Below are 12,678 nucleotides of genomic sequence, written 5' to 3' on the forward strand. Positions count from 1 at the left end.
CTGTGTTTATAAGACTTTACTATCTGTAGTAAAATATATTTTTTAAACAGTTGGTTACATAAGAGTTAGGTTTATTGTTTCTTACTTTTTATTAGTTATTTTGGCTCCTCCCTGATATCTCTGTAAGGTAATACAATGCAGGAATGGGTATTAGGGGACATTTCTCGGGGCTGCAGTTCCTCTGAACTCCACAAGATGGTGATCTCATTTCTACTAACCAGACAGGACTTGTCTATGGAATACAGACAGGAAGTGATGTCAGGAACAGACAGGAAGTGATGTCAGGAACAGACAGGAAGTGATGTTAGGAACAGACAGGAAATGATGTCAGGAACAGACAGGAAGTGATGTCAGGAACAGACAGGAAGTGATGTTAGGAACAGACAGGAAATGATGTCAGGAACAGACAGGATGTGATGTGGAATAAAGACAGACTGTGCCATGCGGTGTGTAGGAGATCGGAGACCGGAGACATTGCAGGAAGTAGCAGCAGAGGATGTAATAAGATGTTGTGTTCTATTTACACCCTGTAACCCCCGTCATGTCCGTCCTCTTCCTCCATAGTCATGTGAGGTCTTTTATTTCCAGCAGATGATACACATCAAAATTTAGAAGGACACAAGGACCTCTACAAGTAAGTCATGATGGAGGACCACCAGAGAGGACACAAGGACCTCTACAAGGACTTCATAATGGAGGACCACCAGAGAGGACAGAAGGACCCCTACAAGGACGTCATGATGGAGGACCACCAGAGAGGACAGAAGGACCTCTACAAGGACGTCATGATGGAGGACCACCAGAGAGGACACAAGGACCTCTACAAGGACGTCATGATGGACAATCAGCCGCCCCTCACATCACCGGGTAAGAGGAGACTTTATTGTAAAGGAGAGCGCAGTACGGAGGATCCACCTAGATCCCCCATCATCTGATAAACACATAGAAACAATGGATTCAGTCAGTGTGTGTGTTTCCTACAGATGGATCCAGTCATGGGAACCCACCAGAGAGATGTCCCCGTCCTCTGTATTCCCGGGATTCCACACAGGAAGGTCACACCATCCCTCACCATCATCAGGTAGATGAGGAACAATCACTGATAGTATCATCAGGATCTGTACATTATCTGCATTGTTACCATTGATGTCATTTTTATTATATATTCAGAGTGGAAACCTGAGAGATCCTAAAGTTGAAGTTAAAGAAGAGATAAAAGAGGATGAGGATGGGGGGATGGAGGAGTCAGAGATTCCAGAAGGACACCAAGATCTGTACCAGGACACCATGGTGGAGTCATCCAGCTACAGGAATCTACCAGAGAGATGTCCCCATCCTCTGTATTCCCGGGATTCCACACAGGAGGGTCACACCATCCCTCACCATCATCAGGTAGGTGGATCAAGTTATGGGAACCCACCAGAGAGATGTCCCCGTCCTCTGTATTCCCGGGATTCCACACAGGTAGGTCACACAATCCCTCACCATCATCAGGTAGATGTGTATAAATTATAACTATTAGTGATTGTTCCTCAAGGGTGTTTGTTACATTGAATTTATTTTTGAACGTTTAGAGTGGAATCCTCGGGGATGATAATATTGTTAAAGAAGAGTATAAAGAGGAGGATGAGGAGTATGGAGTGATGGAGGAGTTTTCAGAAGGACACAAGGATATGATGGAGCCACCTAACACCAGGAACCCACCAGAGAGATGTCCCCGTCCTCTGTATTGCTGGGATTCCACACAGGAAGGTCACACCATCCCTCACCATCATCAGGTAGATGGATCCAGTCATGAGAACCCACCAGAGAGATGTCCCCGTCCTCTGTATTCCCGGGATTCCACACAGGAAGGTCACACCATCCCTCACCATCATCAGGTAGATTATTATTATACAGTATTTATATAGCGGCAGAAGGTTTGCTCAGTGCTGTACATTATAGTGGGGACAGAACATGAGACAATACAGTAACAATACACGAGGGGTGCGAGGGCCCTGATCCTTGGAGCTTACAATCTAGGAGGGAGGGGATAGTAGTACAGGAGGAAGTGGCTGTGGGGGATGGAGTGGTAGGAGGAGTGGAGGAGATCGGCTGTTAGGTGAGGGTGGGGTAGGCTTCCCTGAAGAGATGGGTTTTCAGGGTGCGCCTGAAGGTAAGGAGGGTAGGTGACAGTCTGATGGATTGGGGTAGTGAGTTCCAGAGGATGGGGGAAGTCCTGGAGTGGGAGGAGGAGACCAGGGAGCTAGAAAGTAGGAGGTCTTGTGAGGAGCGAAGAGTACGGGTTGGGTGGTATTTGGGTATCAGGTCGGTGAGGTAGTTTGGGACGGAGTTATGAATGGCTTTGTAGGAGGTTGAATTTAATGAGTTGGGCAAGCTGGAGCCAGTGGAGGGAATGACAGAGGGGGATGGCAGAGCGGTTGGTGAGGTGGATGAGTCTGGCCGCTGAGTTCAGGGTAGACTGAAGCGGGAATGGCCGGTGCGGAGGGAGGCCAGTGAGGAGGGATGGCAGTAGTTGCAGTAATCCACACGTGAGATGATAATGGGGTAGATGATGACAATTATTGGTAGGTGGGATTTATACTCGGCATGTTTGTTACAATGAATGTTTTATTATATCTCTCAGAGTGGAATCCTCGGGGATGATAATATTGATGGTAAAGAAGAGTATAAAGAGGAGGATGAGGAGGATGGAGTGATAGAGGAGTTTTCAGAAGGACACAAGGAGATGATGGAGCCACCTAATACCAGGAAGCCACCAGAGAGATGTCCCCGTCCTCTGTATTCCCGGGATTCCACACAGGAAGGTCACACCATCCCTCACCATTGCAAGGTTGGTGGGATGGAGCATCTAGAACATGGATTCATACAGACAATGTGTGGAGTTTCTGTGACCTTCTATCTTCCAGATGATATTTCCTCTCCTTCTCTTGATGTAGAGTGGAGATCCAATCGATATAGAATTTGAGGTGAAAGCAGAAGAAGAAGAGGCGTATGTGAGGGATGATCAGCAGTCTATGGAGGAGGATGGAATAACGGGGACATTTATAGAGGAGGACACTCCTACAGAGATCAGCACAGGTGGGTCATGAACACCAAATCCATTCCTCCACCCATACTGCTCACTGATTGGTCCAGAGTAGGGCGGGGGCGGGGTGATATCAGCCTGTAATACATCAGAAGAAACAATGCCGTCCCGATTGATCCGGTAAACGTATCTGGATTATATCTGCGACTCACTTCAATAAAAGCGTGGATTGTAAACCTGAAATACTGGAACTCAGAAAAAATGGCGGCTGACTGGCGCATTACCGTCTACAAAGTGGTTCCTTCCATCCCATGCGGAGTCATGTGACCTACAAACGTTCAATGCCATGTTGTATGTATTAGATCACACGGGTCATAGAAAGGTTGTCATTCACATGGTGGACGTGCTGTAATCATAGAGGGGAGTGGAGGCCAGTGGAGGGAATGACAGAGGGGGGTGGAGGGATTGGCAGAGAGGGGTGGAGGTCAGTGGAGGGATTGGCAGAGAGGGGTGGAGGGATTGGTAGAGAGGAGTGGAGGTCAGTGGAGGGATTGGCAGAGAGGGGTGCAGGATACTGAATGGAGGCCAGTGGAGGGATTGGCAGAGGGGGGTGGAGGACACTGAATGGAGGCCAGTCGAGGGAATGACAGAGGGGGGTGGAGGGATTGGCAGAGGGGGGTGGAGGACACTGAATGGAGGTCAGTGGAGGGATTGGCATAGGGGGGTGCAGGACACTGAATGGATCCCCCCTTATGTATTATACATGGAGATCATATCCCCCCTTATGTATTATACATGGTGATCATATCCCCCCTTATGTATTATACATGGAGATCATATCCCCCCCCTTATGTATTATACATGGTGATCATATCCCCCCTTATGTATTATACATGGAGATCATATCCCCCCTTATGTATTATACATGGAGATCATATCCCCCCTTATGTATTATACATGGAGATCATATCCCCCCTTATGTATTATACATGGTGATCATATCCCCCCTTATGTATTATACATGGTGATCATATCCCCCCTTATGTATTATACATGGTGATCATATCCCCCCTTATGTATTATACATGGAGATCATATCCCCCCCTTATGTATTATACATGGAGATCATATCCCCCCCCTTATTTATTATACATGGAGATCATATCCCCCCTTATTTATTATACATGGAGATCATATCCCCCCCTTATTTATTATACATGGAGATCATATCCCCCTTATGTATTATACATGGTGATCATATCCCCCCCCCTTATTTATTATACATGGAGATCATATCCCCCCTTATGTATTATACATGGAGATCATATCCCCCTTATGTATTATACATGGAGATCATATCCCCCCCTTATGTATTATACACAGAGATCATATCCCCCCTTATGTATTATACATGGAGATCATATCCCCCCTTATGTATTATACACGGAGATCATATCCCCCCCCTTATGTATTATACATGGAGATCATATCCCCTCTTATGTATTATACATGGAGATCATATCCCCCCCTTATTTATTATACATGGAGATCATATCCCCCCCTTATGTATTATACACGGAGATCATATCCCCCCCTTATTTATTATACATGGAGATCATATCCCCCCTTATGTATTATACATGGAGATCATATCCCCCTTATGTATTATACATGGTGATCATATCCCCCCTTATGTATTATACATGGAGATCATATCCCCCCTTATGTATTATACATGGAGATCATATCCCCCCTTATGTATTATACATGGAGATCATATCCCCCCCTTATGTATTATACATGGAGATCATATCCCCCCCTTATGTATTATACATGGAGATCATATCCCCCCTTATGTATTATACATGGAGATCATATCCCCCCTTATGTATTATACATGGAGATCATATCCCCCCCTTATGTATTATACATGGAGATCATATCCTCCCCTTATGTATTATACATGGAGATCATATCTTCCCTTATGTATTATACATGGAGATCATATCCCCCCCCCTTATGTATTACACATGGAGATCATATCCCCCCCCCCCCCCCTTATGTATTATACATGGAGATCATATCCCCCCTTATGTATTATACATGGAGATCATATCCCCCCTTATGTATTATACACGGAGATCATATCCCCCCCCTTATGTATTATACACGGAGATCATATCCCCCCCTTATGTATTATACACGGAGATCATATCCCCCCCCTTATGTATTATACACGGAGATCATATCCCCCCCTTATGTATTATAAACGGAGATCATATCCCCCCCCCTTATGTATTATACACAGAGATCATATCCCCCCCCTTATGTATTATACACAGAGATCATATCCCCCCCCTTATGTATTATACACAGAGATCATATCCCCCCCCTTATGTATTATACACAGAGATCATATCCCCCCCCTTATGTATTATACACAGAGATCATATCCCCCCCCTTATGTATTATACACAGAGATCATATCCCCCCCCTTATGTATTATACACAGAGATCATATCCCCCCCTTATGTATTATACATGGAGATCATATCCCCCCCTTATGTATTATACATGGAGATCATATCCCCCCCTTATGTATTATACATGGAGATCATATCCCCCCTTATGTATTATACATGGAGATCATATCCCCCCTTATTTATTATACATGGAGATCCTATCCCCCCTTATGTATTATACATGGAGGTCATATCCCCCCTTATGTATTATACATGGAGATCCTATCCCCCCTTATGTATTATACATGGAGATCATATCCCCCCCTTATGTATTATACATGGAGATCATATCCCCCCCCTTATGTATTATACACAGAGATCATATCCCCCCTTATGTATTATACACGGAGATCATATCCTCCCCTTATGTATTATACATGGTGATCATATCCCCCCTTATGTATTATACATGGAGATCATATCCCCCCCTTATGTATTATACATGGAGATCATATCCCCCCTTATGTATTATACATGGAGATCATATCCCCCCTTATGTATTGGGATTTTTAATATCAGACCCTATATTGTTTATAAATATATTAATAAGTTGGGGTCCCATCACTGAGCCTTGGGGTACCCCACTAATAACACTGACCCTTGGGGTACCCCACTGACACCCCCAGACCATGCAGAGTATGAATCATTAATTACTACTCTCTGAATACGATCTTTCAGCCAGTTTTCTATACATTTATATTCAGATTTTTCCAGCCCATAGACTTTACCTTACACATTAGCCGTGTGTGGGGAACTGTGTCCGAGTATACCACGTCCACCGCCACCCCTCTGTCCGAGTATGCCACGTCCACCGCCACCCCTCTGTCCGGGTATGCCACGTCCACCGCCACCCCTCTGTCCGGGTATGCCACGTCCACCGCCACCCCTCTGTCCGGGTATGCCGCGTCCACCGCCACCCCTCTGTCCGAATATACCGCGTCCACCGCCACCCCTCTGTCCGGGTATGCCGCGTCCACCGCCACCCCTCTGTCCGGGTATGCCGCGTCCACCGCCACCCCTTTGTCCGGGTATGCCGCGTCCACCGCCACCCCTTTGTCCGGGTATGCCGCGTCCACCGCCACCCCTTTGTCCGGGTATGCCGCGTCCACCGCCACCCCTCTGTCCGGGTATGCCGCGTCCACCGCCACCCCTCTGTCCGGGTATGCCGCGTCCACCGCCACCCCTCTGTCCGGGTATGCCGCGTCCACCGCCACCCCTCTGTCCGGGTATGCCGCGTCCACCGCCACCCCTCTGTCCGGGTATGCCGCGTCCACCGCCACCCCTCTGTCCGGGTATGCCGCGTCCACCGCCACCCCTCTGTCCGGGTATGCCGCGTCCACCGCCACCCCTCTGTCCGGGTATGCCGCGTCCACCGCCACCCCTCTGTCCGGGTATGCCGCGTCCACCGCCACCCCTCTGTCCGGGTATGCCGCGTCCACCGCCACCCCTCTGTCCAAGTATACTACGTCCCCCGCCACCCCTCTGTCAGCTTCCACTGATTACAGAATACTAATACTGAGAGTCCTGACCCTTATACTATATAACTTGTACATTACATACTCCTGACCCCTGCGCTATATACTCCGTGTTGTACGTTACATACTCCTGACCCCTGCGCTATATACTCCGTGTTGTACGTTACATACTCCTGACCCCTGCGCTATATACTCCGTGTTGTACGTTACATACTCCTGACCCCTGCGCTATATACTCCGTGTTGTACGTTACATACTCCTGACCCCTGCGCTATATACTCCGTGTTGTACGTTACATACTCCTGACCCCTGCACTATATACTCTGTGTTGTACGTTACATACTCCTGACCCCTGCGCTATATACTCCATGTTGTACATTACATACTCCTGACCCCTGCACTATATACTCCATGTTGTACGTTACATACTCCTGACCCCTGCTCTCCCCTCCCCCCACTGCTATATATACACATAATCTGGATACTCTTTTGTTCCCCCATTTCCTCCCAGCTGGACATTTTATATCGGATGATGTGATTGGAGCACAGACTTTTACATGGTGATAATAATGTGATAACATCCTCCAACCAGAAAGTGATAATGAGGGAGGAGTCAATATCCCAATGAGGGTGGTCTTCAGCATGAGGGAGTAGTCAATACCCCAATGATGGTGGTCTTCAGGGTCAGGATGAGGGAGGAGCAAATACCCCAATGATGGTGGTCTTCAGGGGCAGGATGAGGGAGGAGCCAATATCCCAATGATGGTGGTCTTCAGGATGAGGGAGGAGTCAATACCCCAATGATGGTAGTCTTCAGGATGAGGGAGGAGTCAAAACCCCAATGATGGTGGACTTCAAGATGAGGGAGGAGCCAATACCCCAATGATGGTGGTCATCAGGGTCAGGATGAGGGAAGAGTCAATACCCCAATGAGGGTGGTCTTCAGGATGGGGGAGGAGTCAATACCCCTGTAACAGAAGCGTAGGCAGAACAGAGCACACGGAGAAGATGGGGAACACACAAACTTTATTGAAGCAACAAATTGACAGACACTCAATAGGGAAATGGCAGGGAGCGTGATGTGTGCGCAAACCAGGGACTATTCCAGGCACGGGGGGGGGGGGGGGGTATTCAGCGACAGACAGGCAATATCCCCCCCTCGACTTGGGGCCTCAGCCGAGCTCCCTCCGTGACTGGACAGCGGATTGGAGACTCGGGCAACAGGTGGCAACCTACCACTGGGCAGGGGACTCGGGCAACAGACGGCAACCTACCACTGGGCAGGGGTCTCGGGCAACAGACGGCAACCTACCACTGGGCAGGGGCCTCAGACAATAGACGGCAACCTACCACTGGGCAGGGGCCTCGGGCAACAGACGGCAACCTACCACAGGGCAGGAGACTCGGGCAACAGGCGGCAACCTACCACTGGGCAGGGGCCTCGGGCAACATGCGGCAACCTACCACTGGGCAGGGGCTTCGGGCAACAGGCAGCAACCTACCACTGGGCAGGAGACTCGGACAACAGACGGCAACCTACCACTGGGCAGGGGCTTCGGGCAACAGGCGGCAACCTACCACTGGGCAGGGGCCTCGGGGACTCAACGGGACTCTAGCTGTGGAGGCTGGCCACAGCACAGCTCCCACCCAGCTTTCTAGGGTCATTGGGTTCACAGGGACTCAACAGATAGCGATGGCTCAAGCACTCAGGGGCACCACAGGTAGCTATACTCTGGGCATGCCATCAGGACACGGGTGGTCAGTGCACACACAGCGGGGCGGTTCAGAACACGGGTGGTCGGTGCACACAACAGGAACAGTTCAGGACACGGGTGGTCAGTGCACACAGCAGGAACAGTTCAGGACACGGGTGGTCAGTGCACACAGCAGGAACAGTTCAGGACACGGGTGGTCAGTGCGCACAACAGGAACAGTTCAGGACACTCACGGTAAGCAGCTTGCAGATCCTCAGCGGCAGGCAGCTCCAGACAGGGACGACCAGCGGTCAGCGTTCCAGGGACAACCAGCGATCAGCAGACAGCAGCAGCTCCCAGGGCACTCAGCAGCAGACAGCCTCCAGGGACACGCAGCCATGGATAGTGTACAGGGTCCCTCAGCCACAGCTCCCAGGGCACTCAGCAGCAGGCAGGGTGCAAGGGTGCTCAGTAGACAGGCTTACAGTCTCAGCTGTGGGGTCTGACCTTTGAGGAGAAGGCTCATGCAGAGCTGTGGAGACTCCCAACCCTGGGGTATTGTAGAGGGCTGCAGTCCTGACCTTTTGGGGGTCTGCAGAGTGCGCAGGGTGGATGGCTGGGGAGGCTCGGTCCCCCTCACCCGAGCCTCCCAACATCTTTCTGGGAGCAGGATGATTCTACCCACATGGCCAGGAACAAAAGGGAAGGCTGCTTCCTGTGTGGGTCTCTTGAAGATCATGTGGGACGCGGCTAGGTTGCCTCGGCAACGGCTGGCCCAGCCCTGTCCATGGAAGCCCCACAGACCTTCTAATGTACAAGGAGGAAGGGAGGGGTGGAGGGATATGGCGGGGGATGGGAGAGGCACTGGCAGTCTGTGACAACCCCAATGATGGTGGTCTTCAGGGTCAGGATGAGGGAAGAGTCAATACCCCAATGATGGTGGTCTTCAGGATCAGGGAGGAGTCAATACCCCAATGACGGTCGTCTTCAGGAGCAGGATGGGGGAGGAATCAATACCCCAATGAGGGTGGTCTTCAGGGTCAGGATGGTGGAGAAGTCAATACCCCCATGACGGTGGTCTTCAGGATGAGGGAGGAGTCAATACCCCAATGATGGTGGTCTTCAAGGTCAGGATGAGGGAGGAGTCAATACCCCAATGATGGTGGTCTTCAGGATGAGGGAGGAGTCAATACCCCAATGATGGTGGTTCTCAGGATGGGAGAGGAGTCAATACCCCAATGATGGTGGTCTTCAGGATGAGGGAGGAGTCAATACTCCAATGATGGTGGTTCTCAGGATGGGAGAGGAGTCAATACCCCAATGATGGTGGTCTTCAGGGTCAGGATGAGGGAGGAGTCAATACCCCAATGATGGTGGTCTTCAGGATGAGGGAGGACTCAATACCCCAATGATGGTGGTCTTCAGGATCAGTCCAGTCTTCATCTTTTTTGTTCTCCCCCCATCATCACTCTCTGACCTCTGGTGGGGCTCAGCCCCGCATTTCTTCATGACTAAATCATGGAGTAAATAAGGAAGTGCAGTACTTCATGTGTTGGGAAGATGGCGATGAGTGATAGAGGGGGTGGGGACCCTCGTCCTATAATCCCCTCATCACTGTCCCTCCTATAAAAGACAGTTCTGGTTGTTTCCTCCCTCTCTGACTAAGGTCCATGAATAAAGAAATGACCTGGTAGGAGATCAGAGGAGCCATTTCCTAGTTCCCTTGAGGGTGGAATTGTAAGCTCCTCAGAGCCCAAGCTGCCTGATGTGGGCGGAGTCCTGGTTTGGGGGAACCAATCAGCTCCTGTCTAGTAATCCTCTTTGTCTTTGTATTTTAGTCCATGGCCGGGAGATGAGGAAAACCTCCGAGGATTGTCTCACTTTGTCTCCAGACTGGAAAGTAGAAGATGAGGACATCACACAGTACAGTCCAGGAGAAAACCCGGCTCCCTCCAATGTCCATCCGGCACCACCCAGTGTAGATGGACCATCGGATTCCTTATATCCTGAGGAACCTCAGACTGTGCGGGACCAGGCCGGCCTTCCAACAGGGAAGAGGTTCTCCTGTCCTGAGTGTGGGAAATGTTTCCAATATAAATCCGTTCTTAAGGATCATATAAGATCTCACACGGGGGAGAAGCCGTATTGCTGTCCTGAGTGCGGGAAATGTTTTGTAGAAAAATCAACACTTATCATACATCAGAGGTCTCACACGGGGGAGAAGCCGTATTCCTGTTCTGAGTGCGGGAAATGTTTTGTAGAAAAATCAACACTTATCATACATCAGAGGTCTCACACGGGGGAGAAGCCGTATTCCTGTTCTGAGTGCGGGAAATGTTTTGTAGAAAAATCAACACTTATCATACATCAGAGGTCTCACCCGGGGGAGATGCCATATTCCTGTCCTGAGTGTGGGAAATGTTTTCCTTATAAGTCCTACCTTTCCAGACATCAGAGATTTCATGCGGGAGAGAAGCCGTATTCCTGTCCTGAGTGCAGGAAATGTTTTTCTACAAAACAAACACTTACCGTACATCAGATGTCTCATACGGGGGAGAAGCCACATTCCTGTCCTGAGTGCGGGAAATGTTTCCGTCATAAATCCGGTCTTAATGTGCATATAAGATGTCACATGGAAGAAAAGCCGTGTTTTTGTCCTGAGTGTGGGAAATGTTTCCAATATAAATCCCTTCTTGAGGAGCATATAAGATCTCACACGGGGAAGAAGCCGTATTCCTGTACTGAGTGCGGGAAATGTTTCCATTATAAATCCCATCTTAATTTGCATGAAAGATCTCACACGGGGGAGAAGCCATATTCCTGTCCTGAGTGCGGGAAATGTTTCCAATATAAATACAATCTTAATAGTCATGAAAGATCTCACACGGGGGAGAAGCCGTATTCCTGTCCTGAGTGCGGAAAATGTTTCAAACGTAAATCTAAACTAAACGTGCATATAAGATCTCACACGGGGGAGAAGCCGTATTCCTGTTCTGAGTGCGGGAAATGTTTTGTAGAAAAATCAACACTTCTCACACATCAGAGGTCTCACACGGGGGAGAAGCCGTATTCCTGTCCTGACTGTGGGAAATGTTTTATAGCAAAATCAACACTTATCGTACATCAGAGGTCTCACACAGGGGAGAAGCCATATTCCTGTCCTGAGTGTGGGAAATGTTTTTCCTATAAGTCCTATCTTTCTAGACATCAGAGATCTCACACGGGAGAGAAGCCATATTCCTGTCCTGAGTGCGGGAAATGTTTTTCACGGAAGTCCCATCTTCACACACATCAGAGGTCTCACACGGGGGAGAAACCGTATTCCTGTCCTGAGTGCGGGAAATGTTTTTCACAGAAGTCCTATCTTCACACACATCAGAGGTCTCACACGGGGGAGAAACCACTTTCCTGTCCTGAGTGCGGGAAATGTTTTTCAGATGATTCTAGTCTTTACACACATCAGAGATGTCACACGAGGGAAAAGCCGTATTCCTGTCCTGAGTGCGGGAAATGTTTTTCCTATAAGTCCAAACTTAACATACATCAGAGATCTCACACAGGAGAGAAGCCATATTCTTGTCCTGAGTGCGGGAAATGTTTTCCCTATAAGATCTATCTTTCCAGACATCAGAGATCTCACACGGGAGGAAAGCCGTATTCCTGTCCTTAGTGCGGGAAATGTTTTTCATATACTCGCAGTCTTTACAAACATCAGAGATCTCACACGGGGGAGAAGCCACTTTCCTGTCTTGTGCTGGAAATGTCCCTCACTGAAGTCCTGTCTTCCTCTACATCAGGGATTATATCGTGGTAGACAGATCAGACCGGGGTCAGTCCTTATTGGGGGGCGGAATGGGGAAAGATGGGGGGAGGGCTATGGCAGATGGTAAGAAGGTTCCCATGTTACAAACAACCAGTGGAATTGGTACCATTTGTATGAAAATAAAAAATACACAAAA

At 49.0% G+C, this 12,678-nt stretch overlaps 1 protein-coding gene across 1 annotated transcript; it reads left to right on the forward strand.

Moving 5' to 3' along the window:
* Positions 1 to 428: 428 nt before the first annotated feature.
* On the forward strand, positions 429 to 12,678 carry LOC149470609 (uncharacterized). Its single transcript, XM_089661895.1, has 8 exons — positions 429 to 498; positions 592 to 867; positions 984 to 1,081; positions 1,171 to 1,392; positions 1,575 to 1,880; positions 2,627 to 2,833; positions 2,940 to 3,081; positions 10,558 to 12,678. The coding sequence occupies exons 2-8, from the start codon at positions 642 to 644 to the stop codon at positions 12,387 to 12,389; spliced, it is 3,033 nt and encodes a 1,010-aa protein (XP_089518021.1). The 5' UTR covers positions 429 to 498; positions 592 to 641; the 3' UTR covers positions 12,390 to 12,678.

This window comes from Staurois parvus, unplaced genomic scaffold (genome assembly GCF_062004578.1).
Source record: "Staurois parvus isolate SC_StPar_1 unplaced genomic scaffold, SC_StPar_1.0 ptg000035l, whole genome shotgun sequence".
NCBI lineage: Eukaryota > Metazoa > Chordata > Amphibia > Anura > Ranidae > Staurois > Staurois parvus.

Excerpts from the sequence above, each read along its gene's own strand:
- LOC149470609 (XM_089661895.1), top strand. The coding sequence starts at position 642 with ATGATGGAGGACCACCAGAGAGGACACAAGGACCTCTACAAGGACTTC. Across the intron at positions 868-983 it reads GCCGCCCCTCACATCACCGG|ATGGATCCAGTCATGGGAAC; the intron begins GTAAGAGGAGAC and ends TGTTTCCTACAG. Across the intron at positions 3,082-10,557 it reads TCCTACAGAGATCAGCACAG|TCCATGGCCGGGAGATGAGG; the intron begins GTGGGTCATGAA and ends TTTGTATTTTAG.